This window comes from Polypterus senegalus, chromosome 3 (assembly GCF_016835505.1).
Source record: "Polypterus senegalus isolate Bchr_013 chromosome 3, ASM1683550v1, whole genome shotgun sequence".
Lineage (NCBI taxonomy): Eukaryota > Metazoa > Chordata > Cladistia > Polypteriformes > Polypteridae > Polypterus > Polypterus senegalus.
In genome coordinates, this window is record NC_053156.1 from 58,171,765 (window position 1) to 58,199,374 (window position 27,610).

The 27,610-nt window shown below is 39.0% G+C and overlaps 1 protein-coding gene across 4 annotated transcripts in view; it reads right to left on the reverse strand.

The window, feature by feature from the left end:
• Positions 1–1,519: 1,519 nt before the first annotated feature.
• The window catches only part of LOC120525180 (myosin light polypeptide 6-like), a 46,913-nt gene continuing 20,822 nt past the window's right edge, over positions 1,520–27,610 (reverse strand). Inside the window, exons 1-7 of one of the 4 annotated variants that reach the window (XM_039747274.1) lie at positions 16,868–16,978; positions 16,721–16,748; positions 6,673–6,816; positions 5,896–6,069; positions 5,728–5,805; positions 5,099–5,138; positions 1,520–1,895 (exon numbers count right to left, since the gene is read on the reverse strand). In XM_039747274.1, the coding sequence (XP_039603208.1) occupies positions 5,110–5,138; positions 5,728–5,805; positions 5,896–6,069; positions 6,673–6,816; positions 16,721–16,748; positions 16,868–16,963 (549 nt within the window). In that variant the 5' untranslated portion in view covers positions 16,964–16,978 and the 3' untranslated portion in view covers positions 1,520–1,895; positions 5,099–5,109. Of the gene's footprint in view, positions 1,896–5,098; positions 5,139–5,727; positions 5,806–5,895; positions 6,070–6,672; positions 6,817–16,468; positions 16,497–16,720; positions 16,749–16,867; positions 16,979–27,610 lie in introns of those variants that run through there. The other 3 variants (XM_039747272.1, XM_039747273.1, XM_039747271.1) reach the window with 3 other exon arrangements.

Consider the following 27,610-nt stretch of genomic DNA (forward strand, 5'->3'; position numbering starts at 1 on the left):
TTTATAAAGCCGCGTCAGGAAAATAAGGAGTAACCACACAGGAACAGTAGCATTGCTTTGACGCTGGGTGCCGCCAGTCTGCAAAACCGAGCGGAGAACTTGCGTACGACAAGGCATGAGGTACCGTGAAAAAGTGTGTGGCTTTACGCCAAGTGTAGGTTTTATACATCGCGATTTGAACGTGGAAAAGTTCTTACGCAACATTTCTGTGCGTACGCACCGTTTATACATACATGAGGCCCCAGGTCTTCAGGCTATAATGTAGATCTGTGCTACTGAGTTGTTTAACGGAGCAGTGTAGATATGTACTGCTCTTTACGTATAAAATAGGTTAGTTAGTTTTTTTTTGTTTTTTTTGTTTCAGTCTTCATGATCTGTTTGGTAGCTGGATGAGTGTTTTTTTTTTTTTTGGTTATTTTCTTCACTTTTGGATTTGGAAACCACTGTAAATATCATAACTAACACCTGCACTAATTTTTCTTTTTGGAATTATCTTTGCATTGGACTTCGTAAATATTTTTTGCAAGACATTTGTTTGTAAAATAGCTTGGGCACTGCTGGAATAAAGCCGAATCCTGTTTTGGAATAGTCTGTTTTTACTCCATCCCCTGGTTGCTCGGTCTCATCTACTGACACCCCAAGTCAGGAATTGCACAACAGTGTCCTTACCGGCTCCATCAGGTGGCATATTTTTGGTTGTCACAGAAAGAGGCGAGCAGGACTGTGCTGGAAAGTCACAGCATGTCAATATATGCGACTGCATGCTGTGTAAACCGACAAGGGCCAGTGACGAGATCAGCAACTGCTGTCTGTTAGTCTGACGTACCCAATGACTATGATAAATGGAATCATCATTATAAAGGGACGGCTTGATTAATTAAATCAGACGTGTAGCTACAATCGGACTTTGATCTTTAGCCTGAAACCACAGCGTCACACACGGCATAACAGACATCAGAAGCCAAAGAAGGTCGAAGTATTCTTGCTCCTTCCTGCATTTCATACCAACAAAAACAAAAAGCTAGTAAACAGGCAGCAAGAAGAGTTTTAGTATTTTACAAGGTTTTCATATCACAATTTGGTACATCGAAACAGGACAGCCTTAGTGGTTGCAGAATGTCATCCCTGTTACAATTACACATACTGGAAGTAGCACTGTAGGAACCTAAAGGTATTTATGGCTGATGGTAAAGCTTGTACTACAAACCAATGGTTTGGTTCTTTTTTTGATAGCCAATTTAAATAAAAATAATAATTAGAAAGCCCTTTGGCCAAAAGCGGAAAGTTAATGCAAGATCCAATTGTCCCACATAAAAGAAAACTCAAGTTCATGTGCGTTTGTCCTTTGCATGCAGTTATCATATTTATACAATACTTGTCTTCAAAAAATTGTGCGGTCTTTAAAGTAAATAATGTTAAGTTACATCAAAATGTAAATCTAAGGGCAGCATTTGGAATATTCAAAAAATGAACAAACATTAAAAAAAAAAAAAAAAACCCTAATCAAAAATTACTCTCATTAGCTTTTGAGGAAATCTGGAAACTTTATTTTACGAATGCAATGAAGTACAGAATAATTTACTGACGATTCCATTCAGCAGGAGTGCGAATAGCCTGGGGTGGGGAAGATGGGTCAACTCTATTTAGTGAATCCCTTTTCAGATTCCTCCTGATTCTGTTAGTCACAGCTCTCCTCTGCAGCGTGAATGGTTGAACCTCACTAAGTGGCAGTCTCTCAGGCCGACTCTGGAAGATGGTGGATGTCAACCAGGGAGAGGAGAGCAGGAGGAGGAGTTGGTTTAGAAAAGGCACTTAATAAAATAACCAGCAATCTAAAGGAAAATGACACGAAGATGGAAACTGCAGTTAGCCGCTCATCACCATTCGGACAAGTTCTGTGGAAGGACAAAAAAAAAAAAAAAACAATTACTTCATCTGTGTTAGGGTGGGGGAGCCCATTACAATAACTGCAAGGCATCCACAACAGAAAAAAACATGCTTATCAGGGTGGGATGGCAATTTAAAATTCTATGCCCTACAAACTACATTATTAGCATTTCACTGAAGTAAATTCTTCCCTCTTGCTGGATGCATATAGACTTCTCTCAAGTACTCTGAAGAAACAAAATTCAGCTGCTACGTCTGTTCAAGTCACTTGAGATGTTCCCAGTGCCCTAGTACTATACAGTGACTCCAGACGGAGACAAGCGGCCACCCTCAGGTCAGTCAGAATGCAGAATTCTTGTGTTTTGGCACCAGCTCACTACACAAGTTAAATATCTGCCAGCACAGCTTCACAGATTGGTGCCAAAGAGAAAACCAAAAGGGCAGAATGAGCAGCAACTGGAAATAAAGCCAGCATGGATGTCGCTTCCTCCAAGGAGAGGATGAGACTCTTACATTTGGAAGCAGACAGCAAAGTTTGTGCTGTCTTAGACTATTAAAAGGGAGTGCAAGGATAATAGGTGCCAAAATTAATTCAGGACATAAGATGGAATTTGAAAACAAGATACAAATTTAGTAAATCAGTTTCTCTTTTTATTCTTGTACTTTCATTGTTATGATGAAGTAGCAAATGGGGGATCCAAGATGATGCCAAATACCAGCTGCCACTTTTCCACTGAAGACATATACAGTGTGTGTGTGTCTGAGCAACACAACCCGTGGCACTGCCAGCTTGCAAAATGTTAGCATCTCAAAAAGGGCAATAATAACTTTATTTTATACAAGTGTGCCTGCTTTAATGTCTCTGGAGCCCACATAAAAAAATGTTATAGGCTGCATTGAGTAAGTAAAGCTGGGAAGAAATATTTTGTGTGTGTGTGTTTTTATTTAAGGCTGTAAAGCAAACAAAATGGAAATATTTAGAAGGGGAGGGGGGGTATTCTTTTCTATAACCACTGTATATGAAAGGCCAATTTAGAATTCAGTCTAATGCATACCACCCATCTTCCAGCAAGAGGAAACAATCTGTACTTCTGACAAAGTTTGTAGTTTACTCCATCCTGAGGCAGGTCTTTTATGGGATGTCTGTAATGGGATCAAATTCAACCTTAACTCTCCCAGCTTAGTTTATATACAGGCAAGAGCAAAAATGTCAGGCTGCGCATATCTACCCTATTCAGATTGCGGGACAGCCTAGAGGAGCTTGCAGGAGGCGCCTTTCTTCTACTGGCCAGAAGATAATGCTAGCTATATGGCAGTAATGGCAAAAGAAATTGGGCAGGGGAGGGAAAGGGCAGCCAGGCCTACTCTACCACGCAAAACAGCAGAGCAGAGCTCAACAAAAATGTCCAGCAAGCTTAATGTAACTGTATTGGGTTAGTGGAGGAAGACTGTTTTAGGAGCTGAATGTTTCAACACTAAATCAACTTGAGGAAGCGGAAAACCACAGAAAGTAAGCTCTTGACACCATACACCTAACAGGAGTAGCAGAACAACTGAATGAAAAATTTTCAATACCGCCAACAAAAAACAGACAGATGAATCAAAATGAGGCACTCAACCATATTATATATATTTTATAATGTTTTATTTTAATATTTTAGAATGTTTATAGTCACAGCTAATTTTTTTTCCTTCTTCCCCATCCTAATCAACTTCATATTTTCACTAAATTTCTATCTGTGGGATGCCAAGCTACCCCAAAGTGACCCTTCACACCTGAGGCTTCCTTCTACCAATTTAAACAGATGTCATGTCTCACTAAGTCAAGAAATATTTGAAACAAATCAAAACTATGAGAAAGACTAAAGTGCAAACAGTAGCAGGTCTGTCTACAAAGTGACAGGCCTTACCATAGTATCCTATAATCAGCAGGTTTTTCACTCCAAATTACTGCTTAACCTTGCTTGCCTACCTGTTTTACAGGAGGACTATTTCTGCACTCCAAGCAACAGTTAAATATGTATAGCTGATTCTCCTAAGAAATTAGAACATTAGCAGCAGTATCTGATTAAAGGATTTTATTCTTGTGTGAAAATTATTAAATAGAGCCACCGCTGTAGAGGATCCATCATTGTTACTTACCCAACATTCTGTTGAGCATCAGCCGACTTCAGTTCAAAAGAGGCTTAAAAGAGCAGCAAGACACTACTTAATGTGTATAGATAACATGATAAAATAGCTACGCTGTCAACAATATATTTCTTGACTTTCAAGATGGCTGATGACAGCTACAAAATCAATCAGCCATAATAGGTTGATAGCAGATTCTCAGAGTAGAGCGAGGTGAGAAACAGCAATACCCTGTGGCACTAATACCCGTTGACTAGAAAACAAATTCAGGCCACAGGCCCAAGCCATTTAGTACGGAGGTTAATCTACATTTTACAGTCTTGCCAACTATACCAAGTTCATTTTATTTCCTCTTTCACTTCCATCTTCTACAATTTCTAACTGTCAGTAAAGTTTTACGTATAGTACAATATTTCATATGCTGTATATTTGAACACTGACCAGTTCTCAAATATTTCAATTTAATCTACACTTCCATTAAGTTATTTCTTTCAATTTGGATCTTTTGTTTTAAATGCAGCAAACAAAGTCACAATTTTAAAAGCAATCAGAAGTGTTTCTCCAATACTTCAGGGACACAAGGAGGATCTGAAATGGCCAGCTTCTGAAAGACCATCAAATACAAATTTTCAACCACAAAAGTAAATAAGAATAAAAGGGATGCACTTCAAAATAGCATGCTTACAAGTTCATCACAGCAAATACAATTCAAAAACGTAGGATGCTACAAATGTTTATCTTTGCATTGTACTTTGTCAGATGTCACAGCAAAAACAGAGCAGAAGACGGGCAGAAATTAATCAGAAGCACTGTAGGCTCAGGGCAAAGACTACTGCAGACATCCCATGTGACGAGGGAGTAACAGATTTTGAGCTCTGGGAAAACAGTCTTCCTCTCCTTTGGCTTCTTTTAGTGTCAATCCCTTGCCAGACGGGCAATGCATCTCAGATAGGAGGGCAGTTAATGGGCAATAGCTATGAGCACTGCATGCAAAAGAGGAAAGGGAGGACTGGAATGTAAAGCTTAAAAGTAAATGAAAATTCAGACTTTTTTCCTTTTTTTAAAATCAAACAGCCCCTACCAGTAGACCCTTCACCCTGACATGATGTGTCGGACAAAAGCTGTTGAAAAGGAACAAGAATCATAATCCAATCAAATTGCAGTGCTGGGGAGAATTTCAAACCAACATTCAAAGTGAACACATACAAATAAATTATATTTTCGTTCCTCTCATTGCCCTCTCTGCTCCAAGAATAGCTCGTTTTGGATTCCCCTCTGAATTTTGTCTGCTCTGACCAACTCTTACCAACATAACATATAAAGGGTGCATTTGGTAAAAAGCTGTCACCCCTGCTAAAAGTAACAAAAGCCTTGAGGTTTCTGTGCAACAGAACAAGTCATTGTCCCCTGCTTGTGGATATCGCCACAGAATTACTGGCTTATAACTTTATAAAAAGTACACAACATATAGACATCACAGAAGTGAGGCTTGTTTGACATGGTTGATATGAGGAGCAGAAAGGGGTAATTGGTTATTTAAACATTGTCATAATTAAAAGAAGAAAATAAAAGAAACTGACATTTGAAAATTAACAAAAATTAACAGTAAATCCTGAACAGGACTACCAAAGTGATGCGGGTTAAATATACTGAAAACCTGAACAGTTTCACAAACTACCAACCGGCCTTCATCTTTGATGAGGCACTTACCTTCATAGTTAATGCACCCATTGGCATCTTCGTGCCCTGCTAGGAGCGTCTCTACCTCCTCCTCAGTCATCTTCTCACCTGCATCAGAGAAAGCAGACTAACATGAGCACTTACCATTTTAAGCCAAGCTGCGTCCTCATAGCACACTGACGAAGTTTACATATTTACCAAGTGTGGTAAGTACATGACGCAGCTCTGCCCCCATTACAGTGCAGTTACCCTCCTTGTCAAAAACACGGAGCCCTTCTACAAAGTCCTCAAATGTTCCCTGGTCCTTGTTCTTCGCTATGGCTTGAAACATTGGCAGAAACTGCTCAAAGTCCAGGGTCTTGTGGTTCATATCTAAAAAATAACGACATAATGAAAACATAAGGGAGACAGGATAAACGGTTCTCTGAAGCACCACTCGTCAAGGTCCTGTCATCAACACACAAAGTTCTAAGAAAACCTCCAGCTGTTACTACTTGCGTATCGTTTTCAAGAACCATACCAAGTTGACATTAAAAAATCTATGCAAAGTCACTTTTAACCACAGCACCAGGTATCAGGTTCTGGGAGGCATGCAGTAAAGATTTCAGAGACAAATCTACCAGTTAGAAATACTAAGTAAGACAAGAACATAAAGAGCATTCTGCACATTTTAACAGAGAGTCTAAAGGTCTAAAATGTGTTCCTTGTGGGGATGTAGGAAGGTCTTATTTATGACATCCATGTTAGAGGTTTATTAATGTAAAAATTATGAATCTTTGTTCAAAGAAAGCCAAATTACATAGGAGATCCAGTGTGCATGGTATTGAGAGGGTAGCGGAGCCCAAACTAGCCAGTCACAGGACACACAGCATGTTGGATATTGCCAAGGAGTGGGTGTTAAGTATTTACACACCTGCCTTTTATTCTGGTTCTTTCTGGAAAACAGGCTACATAAATCCAATACTAGTAACTTGCCTTCAGATTTTGGGTTTCCCAGGACTTTCAAGACTTCTGCATTAGTGGGGTTCTGCCCCAAAGCTCTCATGACATCCCCACATTGGCTGTAGCCGATCTTTCCATCACCAGTCCTATCAAAGAGGAGAAAAGCCTCCTTGAACTCTAAACAGGAAAAGAAAAATATTGGAATAAAAAGCTTAATAGGTGTCAAATTTCAAATGACCTCCTCAATTCCATCACACTTTATCAAACAGCTAGATACAAGAGGTCTATTTAATCCAAAATATACAACACTGCACCACGTTTCCCCCTTCCACATTCTCCTTAAAGAACAAGATGAGGTAAAACTATAAGAAACAGAAATGCAACTCAAATGCAGCTATATCATAGCAAAACTGAAATGTAAAATAGCTGAAAGACCACCAATAAGAGCTTTTAGAAACTGAAATAGTCATTTCTTAAACTAGACTTACTGCTTGAAACACTTTTGAACAAGAACCTAAGCGTGACAGATCAGTAAAGTCAATGCAAGGGTTTCACGTTTCTACAAATAAGGAAAGTGTTAATCAATGCCACATTTATTTGGAATCAATACCATGTTTAGACAAAGACTTCCTATGTAATTAGAGACAACCACCACTCTTTCGCCATTCAGTTTCTATTCTTCTGAATTTTTCCACATTAATTTTGTATTGCAATTAATAAAAAACAGAGACGTCAGGTTGCGATCACAGGGCATTCAACGTGTATTCTATATTCTAGTTCTGATTGTGCACCAAGGATCATGTTATGTACTGACCTGCAAAACCAAAACAAACTGTACAAAATTAAAAAGCTACATAAAGGATTAGCCTTCAGTGACATGAACTATTCAGAAAGGCAATTAACAACAAAACCAGTCAACAGTGAGATTAGCGGTGTAGGGATTCAGGGGTTTAAAAACTCCACCATCCACAACCATCTGTGGAACCTTCTCTTGGTTGTCTGGTGTTACCCATTCATGTATACTGTAACAGAATGCAGTCGATACGGATGCCATTATTCACATTCGGAAGTAAAGTCTCAAAAGCCAAGCCAATTGCCAATTGCCAATATCCAGACTCTCATGAAACTTTACAATACTTGATTACATCAGCAGCCCATCTGTACTTCCACATCCTGAAGATGGCTCTTCAAGCCCTCAAGGTGTCTGCAATAGGCCTATTGATTGAAGCAAGGCATGTCTACTGAAGACTCATCTGTCAAGTTTCTCCAACACTTTTGATTTTTACACACCTGTATTCAGAAGAGCTATAGAATCTCTTTTCAGCTTCTGTTGAATGCTCTTGGAATTGCTTAAACTTTTAAGATTTTAAATGGCTTGCTTCTGTAGCACTCTCTTTTATGGTAACAGTGCCCCCTTGTTCATTTTTCTTAAAATTACGGTATAAAGGATGCAACTTCTGTCCCTACGTCTGATTCATTATGCAAACCTGAGCAAGTTGCTCCAGCTGTAGAAATACCTAAACAAATGCACTTCACATTAGTGACTTTACAAGCTGAGGTGACATAGCAGTTAATGCTTTTGCCCAACAACTCTAGACAGTGATGGGTTTGAATACCAGTCCAGTCACTTGTTTGTGTGTGATATGTACTGCATGTCCATACCATTTTACCACCAGTTTTCTGAACTTACTTTTGGTTGCAGATATGCTTAGGGTATAAACAGGGTGAGCCAAAAACAAGTGGCACATTTCAAACATTCATTCTACAAAAGCACTACAAGATAAAATAAATTTTCATTACGACAAGAAAGGGTATACAAAATAGATTTTTTTCACTGTGTATATATATATATATATATATATATATATATATATATAAAAAAAAAAAAAAGAGGTCTTCAAGGCAGTGGGCCATTATTAGAAATAAACTCTTCGAGACTATTTCTGAATGCTCACATGACTGAGAGAGAGAGAGAGAGAGAGAGAGAGAGAGAGAGAGAGAAATAAATTTATTTATTAATTTTGTGGCGAACAGCATCCTTGAGGGCTTCAAAGTTTTGAGGTCGGTGTGTGTATACCTTCGACTTGAGATAGCCCCACAAGAAGAAATCGCGCGGAGCAAGATCAGGCAAACATGAAGGCCACCCAACATCACCGCGCAGGGAGATCAGCTTCCACGGAAATATCTCCCACAAAATTTGCTTGGATTTCCACACCATATGAGCGATTACTCCATCCTGTTGAAATCAGGCATCCACCACATCTGTTTAGGATCGCAAAAAGATCTCCAGTATTTCAATGTAATGTTCTGAGGCAATGATGACCATTGCTCCCCCCTACTCAAAAAAAGGCATACAATTCCCAATTCTGCAATGGCACACCAAACTGCAACACACTTACTTTGCATGGGTCTCTGATGAAGTTCACAAGTGTTGGTTTCAACCCAATAGCAAACGTTTTGCTTATTTACACAACCATTTAAATGGAAATGTGCCTTGTCGCTGCTCAAAGAACTGTTGAAAAGGCAGAAGCATGCTGAACGTCTAGGAGATCGCAAAACTGATGCCCTTACAGCTTGGATGTTTTCAGGAGTTCATACAGTCCAATGATGGTCTGGAGATTTTCTGTTCAATTTTGTACCTGTCTATCTAAATTTAGCCACCCACTGAAGAACTGTTTTCCAATTTGGGACATCACTAATAGGAGGAATGCTGAAGTGTGTTCAGAAGGCACGCTGCGTGGTAATGATGGACTGGTTTCTGAAGAACGATTCGACAGCAAAAGCACGATGTGCAGCAAACCAAGGCATGTTACCAACTGAAAACTAGAAGGGATCACCTATCATAGGATCCCCACCCCAACTCAGTCGGCTGCCTCTACCTCATGTAATGACCTTGAGAAATGTGGTATTTAATGTTGGCTCACCCTGTATTTATACACACAAATCACCTGCCATTTTACTAGGTACAGCTGTTCAGCTGCTTATTAACACAAATATCCACTTGCATTGCAGCAACTCGGTCCATTTAAGTATGTAAACATTGCCAAGAAAACCACTGAAGTTCAAACCAAGCGTTAAAATGTTGGAGAAAGGTTGTCACTTAAGACTTTGAATATGTCATGGTTGTTGGTACCAGATGGGCTGGTCCGAGTATTTCTCAAACTGCTGATCTGCTAGGATTTTCGCTAACAACCATCTCTGCGTTTTGTAAGGAGTGGTCCAAAAAAAGGGAAAAAAATCCAGTGAGTAGTAGTTATTTGGGTGAAAATGCCTTGTTGATGCCAGAGGTCAGAGGAGAATGGCCAGACTGGTTCAAGCTGCTGGAAAGGCAACAATAACGCAAATAACCACGGTATGCAGAAAAGCAGATGTGCACAACATGTCTAACCGATGAAGCAAAAAGGCTGCAGCACCAGAAGACCACAGGCAACTGAGGGTACAATTCGAAGTAGCTCACCGAAATTGGGCAACAGAAAATTGGAAAAACAGTGCCTGGTCTGAGGAGTCTCAATTTCTGCTGCGATATTGAGATGGTAGGGTCACAATTTAGTGTAAAAAAAATAAATAAATAAAGCATGGATCTATCCTGCCTTGCATCAACAGTTTAGGCAGGTGGTGGTGGTGATACTTTCTTTGCTTACTTTGGGCCTCTTAGTACCGACTGAGCATGGATGTGCAGCCGACAAATCTGCAGAAACTATGTGATACTACCACATTGATACAAACCAAAATCCATGAGGAATGTTTCCAGCACCTTGTTGAATCTATGCCATGAAACGAATTGCAGCAGTTCTGAAGGCAAAAGGGGGTCAGACCTGGTACTAGGATGGTGCATCTAATAAAAGTGGCCAGTAAGTGTATATACATAGATTTGGAAGAAGGTATCAACTATAAAATTATGAATGTGCTATTAGACTGATGTACAAATTGTGCTTATGTCTAAAGAAACACTTAATATTAAAAGGTATTAAAATGACCACTTTTATATAAGGATCAGTGTTGCTGTAAAACCTTACTCGACGGAGCTGAAAGCAAATTAAAGAAATGGTGCAGGTTGGGTTAGTCTGTGCCACACAAAATCAGCACAGATGCTAGCAAATACATTAGGATTTCAAACAGCACATTGCCTAGTGTGGAGACATAATATACCATATATTTTTGTGGTATCCCCCAAATTCAAAAGACACTGTCTCCTCAAATAATTTAAGCTGATGATGAACCACTAAAACAATAGTCATATTATTCACATATGCACCTTGCCAGCTACTTCCATAGTTCCCTAACAAAACAAATAGGTCAAGCTAAATCAGGACTTTGATGCAAGATCTTTTTTTTGTCTTTATGTAGCCTTTCGCAGCGTTATTTAACTTTAAATCTTACACATTTTAATTAAAGTTTCACCATGCCTTAAAAAGTTGATCCTCCACCTAGAAATCCAGCAACATCTGTAATTCTAGAATGGTATGATAATGTACCAAATTTTCTCCTGGGGACAAAAACTTCTATATCTATACCTATTTAGTCCTGAGCAGAAAAGACTAGGTCATTAAAAAATTCTGAAAAGGATAAAAAGTTAATCCAGCAGAATTCTTTCAGGCAAGAATTTAATCACGTAGTCAAAGACAAGGCAAAAAGACGACTTGCCAACTCTACAAAGGTAAGCATTTGAAGCAGATATCCTGACAGCAGACAGAGTGCCATTTTCCCCACAATAACATTTTGGGCCACATTGGAATACAATGCCGATTAGAAATTTGTCACAGCTAAGAATTACTTTGTATCTCAAAATAAAAAAGAATAAAATGCTATCCACCTGTCATTTTACTAAGTAACATACCAAACAAAGTAATAATTTTTGCTGTATGGCAAAATAAATACACAAATCCAAAATATCTGATCCATTCTTTAATATCACTATATTTTGGCAAACCAATAAATTTTCCAATTACACTGTAGTAAAATTTGTTCTTAATTGGCTATTATATGCATATGAATAAATAAATATTGACTGTAAATGAATAAACACAGCTTATCAAAGTAAGTGACAGTCATGTAATCCCAAAATTAATAGACATGCAAGCTCATTAGTATCCTCCAGTTTAATGTTCAACAACAGATGCAAAACCTTTTGTGTTATAATGTTGCATGATCTTTCCTTTAAAACTGCAAACCTCTATACTACCTTAGTCATGCAACCCTGGAAAACATTGTGCAATCTTAGAACCATCTTAGACCTTGTATAATCTGTTAATTTCTAATGAAGATGTCTTTTCACACAAAGTACATGAAAATAGCTATTAAAGAATCAAAACAACAAGAATTATAGATACACTTTCAAATAAAGTGATTTTAATTAAATAAAATAGTCAGCCTCTGCATACGATAACACTGCTAATAATCTCTTTCCAATACTTACATTCAAATGGCCAATTGCTCAAGAATTAAGAATGTGCATTTAAGGTTGCTCACTGTAAGGTATATTACTTTTAAATTAAGACGTTGATGTACTGACTTTAGTTTTTCTAGTAGACCATCTTAGACAAATCAGTTTAGATACACCATTACCTACCAAGGGCAGAGATTGCAAAATGGCTTAACTTAAAGAAATACCCAAAAAGGTAAGCAATTGTTCAGTTAACTGAGGACAATATCAAGAAATGCCTTAGAGATGCTGAAACTGTTTAAAAATTGTTCCTTGTTAAGTGAATTAATTTTTCTCTTATTTTGGGCAAACTAGGACATTATTTTACCCATTGTGTTAAAGTGATTTAGGATTCCTCTAGTGGCACAGCATAACAAATTGTGTTAGCAGCAGTGTAGTGTAACTCATAAAAGGTTTTCACAAAGCATTAGTTACAATTAAGTCTAACATCCCACCAGGCATTATTACAAATAGATCTGTTAAAAGCATTACAGCTTAATATGGTCCCAATACTGTATGATAATTTTTTTTTTTTTTAAATGTAGAATCCAAGCAAAGAACATTCCCAAAACACAGGCACCAGCTTCACGGAGGTTACTGCACAACACACAGGTAGGTTTTCAACCTGGATAGAAATATCTGATGCACAGATTGGAGTGGAGGTAGATTGTGATAAACAAAGATAAAGAAAATGTATTTTATCTAAAACTTGTCGCCACTCACAGCATATTAGGATTTACATTCATTATCTGAAGGTCTAATTGAAAGGCTACATTCCAAGTTATGTCTCAGATTTTCTAGAAGCGAGTTTTGAAAGCAGTGATATAGTTTGTGTACACTACTGATATCTTTATCAGAGCTACAATTCGTACAGTAGATATTGAGGGAAGGTTAAGAAAGTTGGACAGGTTCCTTATAGCAAATTCTAACTTGCATGTACAAAAACAGATATTTCGAAAACAGACTGTATTTGAGAGATAGCCATCCATAGGAAATCAACATATTATCGATACATACATCTCCAGTTTCCAGTACTGTAAGTATTCCCTGTTTAATAATCAAGTATTGGGGTGGAAATATCATTAGTTTGTAAGAGTGCAACTCAGCTTAATATTTCAGCAACGTTTCATTCTTGAGGCCATTTATATTGTTTTTAAGGACTGTAACTGGCTGTTACTGTGCATTTCAGACATCTCCTCCTGTTCTTGATGTGCTGCAGTGGAACATGGTATAACTGCCACTTTGACCAGGCTGCACAATCCCAATTCTGGAAGTAGACCATGAAGTGAATATATTGCCTCCAATGATGGGTCTAGTGCTCAGAATTTCTGCAGCTTGTATCAATGTAATCAACAATTGCCTGCACTGTGGTGTACCAGTAATGGGGTCAGTGTGGCTTGAATCAGACAACAAAGCTTTTGTTTGTTTATCTTCCCACTATCATCTGAAGTACCAAATTAGCATTTTAAAAGATTACACAGAACCATCATTCAAAGAGAAATATATATACTCTTTGTGTGCATCCAGTTTTGTGATTTACATGAACCTAACTTTATAATATAAAATATCTGTTAGTGGGAAAAATATACATTTCTCCCAAAAAAAAAGGGATATCTGGGCCAGTGGCAAAAGGGATGCTAGAAAAATCAATTGAGAACTTTTTAAATGCAGAACAGAAGCACAAACCAGGAGACTGCGATGTACAAAGAGTAAGAAAGAATTTGTTCAAGCTGTCAAAACTGTACTTTAAACAAATGTGGACATCATGCATGTGGTGGCATCTCCTAACCAGCAAGTGAAGTTTATGTGCCATTTCTCAAGCATCACGAAATGCGTTCTGTGCAAAGCGCCATACAGTGTGATCGAATGGAAAATCATTATCAATCTAAACTAATCAAGTCAACAGAAAACTACATTTTTGTTTTACACTTAAAAAACCTTATTCTGTGTTGTTTCAAACAAACAATCATTACTTTGAGACATATTTAAAAAAAAAAAAGACATCCCCAAGATATTACAGCTGTGCTCCCGTTACTATTTTCTGTATTCTCGAAAAGATCAAAAAGTATAAGATTTGCTGCACTGTTCTCCGTCACGCATTTAGCTGTTAGTGAAGCTACAAAACTTTACATGCCACACACAATTTTAAGGATACAGTGCACATCATTAGCCGAGATGTTACTCCAGCACTGTTATTACCAAACTGTGGTCATTCAGTCTTGTCATATTGTGCCAAATGCACTTAAATTGTTACCAATTTAAACAGATATGGAAGATCAATACATTAATACTGATAAAAATGCAGTTTTATTAATATGAAATAAATGTATTCTTTCTAAAAACCTACATACAACTTTACAACATAATAAATGTTATAATTTTAGAGGTTTTATCAACTGCACTTTAATCACTTTATTTATAATAGAATTGTGTTGTGTCTGACTCCATCTTGTTTTTCACAAACATTTAAGGACTGTACAAATTAAGCAATTTTAAGAAGCAGTGTATATGGAAGAGGAAAAAAAAAAGGTAAAAGAAACACATGAAATGCTATTGAAGAAAGAAAAATATCTGCAACTGCACTGCTGTAATATGTTGAACTGTTTTAATTGCTAAATATTTTAAGAGTGGTCACCCACCTACACTGTATAAACCAATCCCATCTAAGCCAAACTGAAGTGACATTTTATAAATGTTTTAAAAACAGTAATACTAACACAAAAGCACAACACGTGATGTACAGTAAATAACTTACACACATAACGGTCACCCCTAAAACGTGAATGACTACAAGCATTAGTAAAATTGAAAGGAGCAAGTTGAGGTGGCTCAGGCATCAGATTAGGGTGCCCTCTAAACTCCTTCTTGCAGAGGTGCTTCAGGCAGTCCAGAAGGGAAAAGATCTGGAGGAAGACCCAGGACATGCTGGACAGATTCTACTTCCCCTGGTGGGGTGGAGGGTAAAAGGGACTTGTGAGCTGTTGCCAGATAAGTGGTAGAAAATGGATGAATCAGTAAATTTAGTAAATCAAGGCAGAAGGCAATGAAAAAATATAATGCACTATAGTAAAAAATGGAATTCCCATTCTTTTGAGGTGAAGATTGAGGTTAATTCAAGATGTTTAACTGTAACTTGATGTTCACAACAATCATAAAAAGTCCCACTACTGTTAATTGTTTAAAATGACATGCAGTTTTAATAACATATTCCAAAATACAGACAAAATACCTCCATACTTGGCAAGAGCCAGTATGTGCGTTGTATATAAAATAAAGCAGCTGTTTAGTTTCAAACTTATTCATAAAGGTAACACCAACCCAACCCCGGCATTTTATCAAATTAAGAACAGACAGCACCCATTCTTAGCCATATCTAAAATTAGTTTTATTATAAGAAGCAGCTCCAGTCAGGACCACAAACAAGTGCAAATATTGCCATGATCAAGCTGTACCGATCCTTAAAAGTAGTCGCTGATCGGGGCACACATTGCGACACTGGTTGTTTTAAATACCGGGCTCTATCCTAAACGTATTGGTGTATGTGTTTTTTTTTTTTACTTCCTACTGCTCAAGTTCGCTTTTCCGATCGGCGGCCCTCAACGGGCTTCGCCAAATTTGCTTACAGATTAGCACTTCAAATTAGTAAGGAAGACCATTAAGGAAGAAGAAAAAAAAGTTACAGCAGAATGTAAACAGCATAAAAAGGAGGGACGTTTCCTATCCCACCTCCCTAGGAATGTGTCTGCATAAACTTCCTTATAAGGAAGCGTGTGGTACAGAAACACCATTTTAAGAGAGGAAACTGCAAACGTCGGGAACAGAAGAATATTGACCTCCGGGGGGAAACGAAAGCCGAATTCCTTTATTATCACACTTGCCCAACACCCAGGATTTACTGGACGAAAGGGAATTTATTGCAACCCCTCCCTTAAACAGGGCAGGCCTGCGTCACTAACCCTATCGACGAGGAATGAAGTCATTTCATGCGGCGGTTAACTCGAAATCGAGACCCAGGCTTCAGGCCGAAATGGGGTGGGGCTCAACTTTGAAGCGCGGCTCACATCCTGCCGCGCCCGTCAGTGAATAAACGCATTATAATTTCATCATATTATTCACTTTTGGTTCAGTTCGTTCTGTCCAATCCACGTTTAAGTCATCCATTGCCCGCAGGTGGGTGGGGCGGTCCGGCCGGCCGCTCAGCATCTACCGTCAAAGGTGTTCGTCTCCACTATTGCACTCAATACTTCCGCAACAAAACCCGACGTATGTATCGCCACCAAATAGGGTTCTATGATTAGATACACGCAAAAAACACCCATGTTAGAGATGAGACACACGCAAGTAAGTCCTCGGGTGCCGGAGTGCAGTTCTCCACCAGCCCCGCCAGGTATGCAAATACTGACTTACCGGAAATCTGGTCTTCTTTAAACTCAATCTACATACACAGAAATAGTCGTAAAAAGAGAAAAGAGAAAGGAAGGAAAAGGTTCAGAGCGTGGTTAAAAGCAAGACCATGAGAGGCATAAACGCGTTTAGAGGAGTGCTGCACAAGCAATGAACCCCCGTCCTAAACAGAAAGAAAGGAGTCGGTGGACAGACATACACCTTCGTGCGCTCATCAGTACAGAAGCATAAGCAAGATGGAAAACATCAACTTACCGCTGATTTGGTCCTCAGAGAAGTCAGACTGTTTAAAAAGAGACAAAAAATCACTGATTATATTAACATCATAGTTTTGCCTCATGCATTTTTAGGTTCCCAAATGGCTTGTCACTTCCCGCCCCCAGCATTCCCAGTTTCACGCACCATGATGTACTCTGCCTCCGTGCCGTTCCAGGAATGTGCCACTGGGTTAGGAAGCGAAGTCCTTTCTACTTGCGAAGGGTAGCCGCAAAAGGACATTTCCGTAGACCAATCAATACGCAGGATAACAATTGCGGACCAATCGTAGCTAAGGAGGGCGGAGAGTCGTGCTAGGCTGCCTGCTTGCAGGCTTGTCTGTCTATATGCTGTATAGTATCAGAAATGGCTTTAAGCTGTTAGGGAAGTACGAGTCTGGGCGTTGTAAGTGGGCCATTTATATTTCGGTTATTTTGTTGATATTATTACTGCAAGTAACTAGGTGGAATCTATTTGTTGTTTCCATTCACTGAAGTATCTAAAGTGGTAAATATCGGAAAGTAGAAGGGAATAAATAAAATTAGCGCATATTCAGAAGTTGCATTTGGGATTTGGCAAAGACTTTTTGATGTTCGAAAGTAACAACTGAAATGGACAAACGTGATTACGCAGTTCAAACCAAAAAGGCATTCACAACCCTTTATTACTATGCCGATGTGTTCAGTTCGACTTAATTGGCAGCTGCTATCCCTGGGGGTAATTTTAATGCGGCTACTTCCGCGAAGCAGGCAACTGCAGGCGTCTTTCATTACCAGTTTATGATCTGAGGTCACTGCCGATCTTTATGCCAATACATATCTAGAAATTCGACGTTTCATTTACTGCACCAATGCCTTTCACAGACAGGTTAGTGTTTAATCGTAATTGGATTTTTCATTTGTACAGTTGCAGGTTTCGAGGCTGAAGATGTCAAAACGTTACAAAAGTTTGTTGAGCCGTTAGCGATGCTTATTGTTCTGCGCATGCGTGAGATTTTTAACACTTAAAATTTAGATGGCAGACCTGCCAGGGTTCTTGAGAACACGCAGTTGACTGTTATTTTCGCAAAGAAAGCTTTTGCAGTTAATGCACCCCTAATTATTCAGTCTCAAATTGCCTACAGTGCTGATTTTACTTCATATGCAGGCTTACTGCTTACCTTCTTTTACATACGAGCTGCACTTTGTTAGCCTTGTCTTGGGTCACTTAGTTATTAACATATGTTTTCAATTGTTTATTTTCATTACGTTTTCAATTAACAGCTAAGACCCTCAATAATCTTAACTTGAATTCCTTGAAAACAGTACAAATTATTGTGGATTGTAGGAGACACTCTTCTCCACCTGCTCCCCTAGTTATAAACGGTGGCGTTGTCAACAGGGTGGAATCATTTGAATTTCTCGGCACAACTGTCACCCAACTGGCATGAATTACCCTTATCCAAATCTGTCAATTTAATGAGTGCAATCTTTCCCAATCAGTACTGGTACAGTTTTACAGAGCTGTCATTGAAGTCAACCTCACTTTCTCCATAAAAGTCTGGTATTGCAGTGCATTTGTTCACTCGAGACCTAAACTGCAGCGTGCTGTTCAGAATGGGCCTGAAACTGGACTCCGTTGAGGTCCTGTGTACTGCACAGCTCAGGTAACCTGACAGATATAATCAAAGATGACACTCGTCTGGGCAGCCATCTCCTTCAGTTATTATCATCAAGAAAACGTTACTAGTTACTGTTAGACATAGAAACAGTTTCTTTCCTACTGCAGTCACTCAGGTTAAACATAGTCACTGAATTATCTTTCTCTTTTCTTGATTTGTAAAGTCCACTATCTAATCTAAATTGTTTGTTTTGTGTTTATTTTATAACAACTTTCTTCATATACTGCTAGTTGGGAGTGCAGTTCTACATTACTGTATTGTTTTATGTGTTTGTGTTTTGTGTAATATACAGTATTTTTCATTACTATTGTACATAATGTTGTGATGGCGTCATGTATTGTATATTGTGTTCTTTAATTGTGTTTACCTTATTAGGTGTATAGATGGAACATTAAGAGAAATTTCTAGCGACTATAATGCCTGGCAATAAATAAAGTTCAAGTTCAATTAGGAGAATAATAAGGTGGGCAAAAGGGGAGCAGCTGCATGAATTTGCTCATAATAAACATGTCATTGAATTTAATTAAATTGAAAGAAACCCAGAAGAAAAACCAACACCGATTCACAAAACATTTTGTTGATCTTGCCAAAAAATATAATGCACATTTAGCAGAAGGTTCTTGTACATGAACAACACAAATTCTAATGTAGACACACAGCCCAAGCAGCCCCCCAGGGACTGAGTATGAGACCCTTGCTTTAGTGTAGCCCTGTGTTTGCAGTTTGAAGTATTATTCCTGTGTTTTTTTTTTTTCTTTTTTCAGGGACTTAAACTGGATGATCCAGTGTCTTGACAAGCTGCCAACCAAAATTTAAAAGATTTGTATGTATGCTTTTTCCTGAAAAAACAATGCAAATTAAATATCTTCAACAGAGAGTCCAGTTTTCAATTGCATCCAGTTGAAGCAATTAATAACTTACAACTAAATGACATCCTGGCTAGAGGATTTCTGACAAATGAATTTATAAACTAATGCATACTAATAGTATGTAACAAACATCTAATACTCCGGATCAAACAGCCAAAGAAAGATGTATTTGAGACTAATTTGTCAGTTAGAGGTCAGTTTATGCCTTCATTCAACAATCCTTTCTTTAATTAGGCCTGCCATTTTTTCATGTTGTGTTGGCACAACAGCATTCCCTCGTCACGTCTTAGATTCAGGCTTAGAAGAGAGACTAGAGTCTAGAGACTGTCCGTATGGAATCTGAACATATCCCACGTGTGTATGGGTTTAAGTCCCACATCCCTAAGCCATGCATAGCCACTGGTAATTTTAAGGCTGCCACTTGTGAGGCAGAGTGTGTGTCATGCCATGGAGGAGACGTCAATCTATTATACTTTATCATACATCTTTTGCTGTCAGAATAGATCCTATGCATTGTAACTCTGAATTAAGCAGGTTGGATCAGGATGAATCGATTTTTCCATGTATACTTTATCCATCCACATTTAGAGCCTGCTTTTTTCTATTATAGGTTATAAGAAGTCAGAAACTAACCTAACCCTTTCAGACACAAGGGAAAACTAAGAATGGGATGCGACTCCAATTCATGCAAAATCAGGGTTGTTAAACCCTCTACCATATGCACTTCTTTCAGGTGTGAGATGATATTAGAATACCACTTAGATATGAAGAGAAGAGGGCATGCAAACTCCACACATAATAATAATTTAGGAGAACAGGCCAGTCTAACCAACATTATTTGTTGCATTGTATTAATCAAAATACAGTACTAGCTGTGCTATCCATCCAAGACGTGCTGAAATCTTAAGTAATCAATGTAGCCCTCAGCATTAAAGTTTGCAGTGCACCATGCAATGCATATGTCTCTGTTATATGCCATTTGGTATGGCTATCATAAAAGTAGTGTTAGTGTTTGTGATGTGCCATCCCTTGGAATGACAGAAACATAGCAACTGGACAGACACTTCACATTTCATTAAGGTGGATTTTCAAAATATTGCTGTGATTGGAAGGTCCCAAAGGTCTTCATGCGCCACTGTTTATGTTACTTTTTCTACATATACTGTTTGCAGTTCTTTGCGTAAAGAAATGTTTTCTTCTATATGTACACAACTTACCCTTAGCCATTGCCTGTGCCCCAGGGATCTTGTTGGAGAATGGGGTTAAAAGTCACAGCTGGCAACCATCTACCTGAGCTTTTAGTGACAAATTTAACTTCAATCTTCAGTTGCTTCAAATGCAAAGGTTCAAGTCGTCACCTCATTGCTTAAAGCTTCACAGACCTGAAAGACGTCTAGTAGCTCTTTCCTGGAATTCTTCACCATGGGTATGCCCTTCTTGTAAAATAGTTCAGTGCTGCCCAGGACCGGTGCTTAGTAAAAGTATTCACCCCATAGAAAGTTTTGACACTTTATGGTTACACAACATTGAATCCCAGTGGATTTAATTTGGCTTTTTTGACGCTGATCAACAGAAAAGACTCTTTACTGTCAAAGTGAAAACAGATCTCTGCAAAATGGTCCAAGTTAATTACAGATATAAACCACAAAAAATTTGATCACGTAAGTATTTACTTCTTCAAGTCAGTATTTAGCAGATGCTGCCATGACACCCTTGAGTCTGTGCGCTCAGGTCTCTATCTGCTTTGCACATCTGGACACTGCAGTGTCTCCCAATTCTTCTTTGCAAAACTGCTCATGAGTGAGCAGCATTTTAAAGTCCAGTCACAAATTCTCAGTTGGATTGAGATGTGGATTCTGATTTGGCCACTTCAGTCCACAAATATTGTTGTATTTAAGTCATTCCTTTGTAGCTTTGGCTTTATGCTTATGGGAAATAAATCTTCTCCAAATGTATGGGTTTCTTGCAGACAGCATTTGCTGCATTCATTTTCTCTTCTACCCTCACAAGTTATCCAGGTTTTGCTGCAGAAAATGATGTTGCCATCTTGCTTCATCATGCCATGTTCTTGATAAGATGCAGTGTTTGGCTCATTCCAAAAACGGCATTTAGCCTGATGGCCAAAAAGCATAATTAGGACCACATAAGATCATAGGACATTCTTCATGCTGGCTTCAGAGTCTTCCAGGTTCCCTCTGGTAAACGCTAGCTGAGATGCCATGCGTCTTTTACCAATAGCTGTCCATGTCACTCTCCCATAAAGCTGCAACTGGTGACAGCAATTGTTTTAGGCACAGTCTCTTCAATCTCATCTACTGCAGCTTGTAACTCCTTCAGAGTTCTCATGGGTCTCTTGGTGGACCACCTCACTAGTCATCTTCTTGCATGACCACTCTGTTTTTGTGGATGGCCCGCTTTATGCAGCTTTACAGCTAGGCCATACTCTATCCAATTTCTTCATGATTTATTTGTCTGAAATTCAAGGGATATGTTTAGTCACATAGATCTTTTCTTGTCTCCATCCCTGCCTTTTACTTTTCAATCACCTTCTCATGCAGTTGTCCTTGGAGTGTTGTTTTATCTTCATTGTGTAAGTTAGGCCACCATGCTGATTCATTGTAAATTAGATCTTACACATTTAGACTACAGTCAACTGAAAACTGGCTGGAGAGAGGCGGAGTAGACTGAACGAATTCTGGGACTTTTAAAAACTGAATTAGTTATGATTTAGGTGTAATATTAAATTAGGGTAAGTACTTCTGAGACTTTTTTTTGTGTTTTATATTGTTATTTAATTTCGACTACTTTGCAGAGATCTGTTTTCACTTGGACGTTGAAGAATCTTTTTCTGCTGATTAATGACAAAAAAGCCAAATTAAATCTGTTGTGATTCAATGTTGTCTAAAATGGATAAACTGAGATAAGATTTTAAGCTTGGAGACAGTTGAGGAGCGTATGAAGAGGTAGATTTAAAAATGTTTTATATAATGCAAGATAGGTACGTCCCTAAATTAGGTTAGGAGCATGCGCTGGTTAGGAAATTTTACAAAAGGAAAAAAAAAAAACTCTGTGGTGGGTAAATAAAAAGATAAAAAGCTGCAAAGGACACAACAGCTGTATGAGGCGTACAAGACTAATAACTTCAATGCAGTTTGTAGGGCATATGAGAACATGAGGACAACAATTAAAAAAGACATCAGGGAAACCTAAAGGCAGTTAGTGAGGAAATATTGTAGAAAAGCCGAAAAATCACCCAAAGAGATTTCAATATTTTAGGAGTGGAAGAACAGTCAAGGAGGAGGTGCAGGGTATCAGGGACAGTAAATTGAAATCAAAAAATAAAGTGACTTAGTGAATGCTTTAAACTTTGTAAATTCAGATATACCATACATTTATTAACATCCATCCATTTTCTAAAACGCTGAATCCGAATACAGGGTCACGGGGGTCTGCTGGAGCCAATCCCAGCCAACACAGGGCACAAGGCAGGAACCAATCCTGAGCAGGGTGCCAACCCACCGCAGGACACACACAAACACCAAGCACACACTAGGGCCAATTTAGAATCGCCAATCCACCTAACCTGCATGTCTTTGGATTGTGGGAGGAAACCCACGCAGACACGGGGAGAACATGCAAAATCCACGCAGGGAAGACCTAGGAAGCGAACCCAGGTCTCCTAACTGCGAGGCAGCAGCGCTACCACTGCGCCACCGTGCCGCCCCATTTATTAACAATATTAATCAAATGTTGTTAGCCATATTCTCCCTTAATTGTAGTCATGAGCCGCGGCAGTTAGTGCAGTGAGCACACATTTCAATGTACGCCCAGAATAATTGAGATGGGTGTGATCACAGCGCTGACACTCCTTTCAAGTGTGTTAACTCTTTGTTTTTTAAATGAGCTGCACAAATATTACCCAGCATGTTTGTGCAAAAATATACTGTGCATGTTTAGCAAAGTTAGGGATACTGTAAGCTGTAGTCAATATGGAGAATCAATCCCTGGGATCAGCGTTACTCCTCTTGGTCTATGGAGGTCCACGGCGTCTGGATGATTTAACAGCAAGTGGCCTCTTACGTTGTACTCCTCTTCTTGTTGGTCCCGTTTAGTTCTTTTTATTTCACATAGTTTGGAATTGTCTTGACCATTTCATCTAGGAATTCAAGTCTCTCAGATGTAGGGCTCTGCAATTTAGATTTTGAATTTTTGGCTTGTTTTGTTAAAATTAATTTCTGCATTTCTTTCACACTTTGAATTTTGCTTGGATTTGACTTTATTAATTTAGTTTTCTTTTTGTAAGTTTCTTCTTGATTTCTAATTGTGTCTTGCTTATGTCTGTTATTTAATCTTTAAGCTTTCTTTCTTTTTTGAATCTTCATTTCATTTGTAATCCTTTTTGTTCTGAGCACAGATAGGCACTCAAGACTTATTGTGAGAGATGAACAAACCAGAAAATGATAAATGAATGAGAGAGAACACGAAGTGAGACGGGCAGAGCTCGTAAACGAGTTGACAAAATGTTATTGAGCAGCAAGTCCAAAGGGGGGAAGACAAAAAGAGAAGTCTTGAAAACAAAACTAAAGTGAAAAAACGAAAATGAACCTCTCTACTTGTTTTTAAAGCCAAGTTAGCGAGAATATGCAAGGATGCTTTTTATATAAGCGCAGATAGTAACTGTGTGTTTACATCCCGACATTTAGAACTACGATGAATTTAGAAATTACTCTGACCCCTTCAGTTTCTGCACGCTTCATTGTGCTGCAGATTTAAATTTGAAATGGATAAATGTGCCTTTTCTGCCTATCAATCTATCCATTCCATAGATCCATTAAGGACAAGTTTTTTTAAAAATGAAAAACTGAAATCGGTTCACCAACAAAAACGCGATAGACATATGCGCCCCGACAAAACCGCGACGGACAAATGAGCACCGACAAAATTGCCACGACAAAATCGTGAGAGAGGCCAAGAGAGTGGGACGCGTACGTCCACATTATGTGCTAGGTTATAACTGTTATAACTGCTGATGGCATGCCGCGAACAAATAACTCAGTCGAGGGTTGGCATAACGCGTCGTATACAAAGCAGAATTACCAGCAGTCAGGCAGCCAGCAAGTCTAAATACGCTCAACTATCAAGACGTCTTGCTGCAATTCTTCCTACATATGCAGGGCGTGATCTTAAGGACTATCTGCGTGCTGACGGCATGCCGCGTCTCATAATATTCATTTCTAAAATAAACATTATTATATATGCTTTTAACTAGTAATTCATATTTAATGAAACTTTCGCGATTTTGTCAGCGCGATTTTGACACCACGTTTTAATGGTCGCTATTTTGTCGGCGCTCATATGTCTATCGCGCAAATGTCGGGTCACAACTGAAATCTCGCATTCCTATCAGTATTCAGTGCTTTGTAGAAGCCTCTTTGGCAGCAAGTCCAGCTTCAAGTCTTCTTCGGTAAGTCAGGGCCACTCAAGCACAGTCATTAGAGACTTGACCTAAAGCCACTCAAGCATTGTCTGGGCTGTATGCTTTGGGTCATCGTCACCCGAGTCTGAGGTCAGACGCACTCTGGAGCAGGTTTTCTTCAAGAACCCCTCTGTATTTGGCTGCACTCTTCCTTCCCTCAATTTTGACCAGCCTCCTTGCCACTGCTGTTGAGATTCACCCCTATAACCTGATCCTGCAGCCACCATCATGCATCATAGTAGGGATGGTATTAGGCAGGTAAGGAGCAGTGCCTGGTCTTCAGCAGACATACCGTGGTGCCTAAACTTAACTAAACTGCTGTGTACTTTTTACTCAAGAGTCTAAGCACTCTACCATAAATGCCTCATGGATGGAGTGCTGATGAGGTGGTTGTCTTTCTGAGAGTTATCAAGGTCCCAAACTTCCTCCATGTCACAATTATTGAAGCCACTGTGCTCCTGGGAACACTCATAAAGGTTCAGAAATGGTTTTCTCCCCTTGTCCTGATCTGTGCCTCACCACGGTTCCATCATGAAGACCTACAGAGAGGTCCTTGGACTTAATAGCTTGTTTTTTGTTCTGGCTTACAGTGTGAATCATGAGTGTTTGCCTGTCTAAATGATCTCCAATCAGTTCAATTGGCCATGATGGACTCCAATCAAGTTCTCAATGCATCTCAAGGAGAATTAAAGCAAACAGGACGCACCACAATAAAGGGTCTGAATACTCGTATGAATGAGAGATTTCCATTTTTGATTTTGAATACATTTGCAAACCTTTCTTAAAACATTTTTCACTTTGTCATAATGGGTTATTGAGTGTAGATTGATGGACAAAAATGGCAAACTCATCCATTTTAAGTTAAATCAACAACACAATAAAGTGTGCAGAAAGTGAAGGGGCCTCATACTTTGTGAATCCACTATAAGCTATTGCTGTGTCTTCCAGGCAAACAAACACGGCCATATGACGACCAGACAGTTTTGCGTCAATACAAAGGAACATAAAGTTAATAAAAATAGCACAGAAAAGTTAAATGAATAACAAAATTTAATTCTCCATCGAAAGAATACAAAAGAGGTTAAATAAAATCTGTACACAAATGTCCACATAACCCAAAAATGCAAAAATTAGCCACCACCATAACATCTTCGTTTTCAGCATTTTTTTTTTTTTTTTTGTGGTACATCATCACATACAGTAATATATCATTAAAAAATGTCCAGATATGGCCTGCACTGTGGTCATTTTTTTATCTGGGGTGCCATTGGCATAAAACTTTGCATCTTTTTATTGCTGGAAGCAGTACAGCCATAGAAGAGTAAAGTGGCGTCAGTTCCTGACAATGGGCTGAACCGTGGTGCCCTGCTTACGTACAAAACGCAGTTTGTCTTGCTGTCAGGTTTTTATTTTTTTTTTGACATGGCATTTTCTCCTGATGTTGATGGAGAAGAGTTTTGCGGTTGTAAGTGTAGACTCTGCCAGTTTCTTTCTACATGGCTCTCCTTTTCTAGACAAGAGCCCACCCTCCACATTTGGATTAAGGCTGTAGCAACACTTGTGAGAGTCCGTAATCAACAGTAAAATGTCTGAAGTGCTCTGTATAGGTGGCGGTGGGCTGTCGAGGCACCTAAAAGAATGCTTTGCCTTATAAGTGTATGTTGGCGCCCTCAGGGCTTTCCTGAAGCACAGCTGCAGTATGTCGCTTCAAGCAGCGAGAGCCATCCAGTCTGAAACACAAAGTGACAGGAACATTGAGCAGAGCCCGAGACGCTCTCCGAAAAAGTGTCTGACTTGAAGAGAATGTAGCAATGGCATTCAGAGCTCCTCAGACCGAAGATGGCAGTGAAGGGGTCTTCTGTTATGATTTGGAACAACAGGCCAGCCAGTTGGGGTGAGGAGGGATGCTGAAGAGCGAGCTAAGAGAATATAACACCATTTTTTTATTGGTACTTCGCTTAGATCAACACAGCCATGAAAAACATTTTGAGTCCTGGAGTGTGACATGCCACTCCTGCTGGCAAATCAGGAAAATGACAGTGACAGGAGATGGTGAATAGTGTTAGTGTTTTAAAAATAAAAAAGTTCCACAAGTTATGACATCCTGTCTCTCTCTTAACATACTAGCTGCACAATCTGCAATACAAACAACATAATACAAATCAAACAGTAATGGTCAATCTTTTAAATTTTGGTTTTACCCAAAGTCTTTTTTTTATGCCAAACTTTGTCGGCCTACTAGATGTCAATCATAGATTTGGTTGGCTTTAGAGTATATTGTATTAATAAAGGCCACCATGGCAGGAGAGGGCTTGTTAGCACTACCTTGAATCAATTTGTGGGTCGTCTATGTGGAGTCCGCATGTTCTTCTCTGGTGCTTTGGTTGGATCAGAACATTAGAAAAAATATGACCAGAACAGGCCATTCAGACCAACAAAACTTGCCAATCCCATCATAAGAAAAAGAAATCTGACGCATGAGAGGAGACCATTCAGACCATCAGGCTTTTTCGTTTAGCTAATAGCTAATAGACTCTAGACTCATCATCTAGACTCTTCTCAAAGGTTGTCAAGGTTTTACCTTCAACTCCATGTCTCTGTGGTTTGTTCCAGATTCCCACAACTCTTTGAGTAAAAAACTGCTTCCTGGCTTCACTCCTAAATGTATGTTCCCTTAATTTCCAATGATGTCTTCAAGTACGTTAAGCACAGTTAAGCTGAAAGAATTCAGCTGGATCTACTTTATCAACCCTGTTGAGGATTCTGAAGTCCTGGATTAGGTCCCCACATAGTCTCCTCTGCTTGAGGCTAAACAGATTTAATTCTCCAAGTGTGTTGGACTATGACATGTTCTCAAGTCCTGGGATGTATGTGGTTACTCTCCT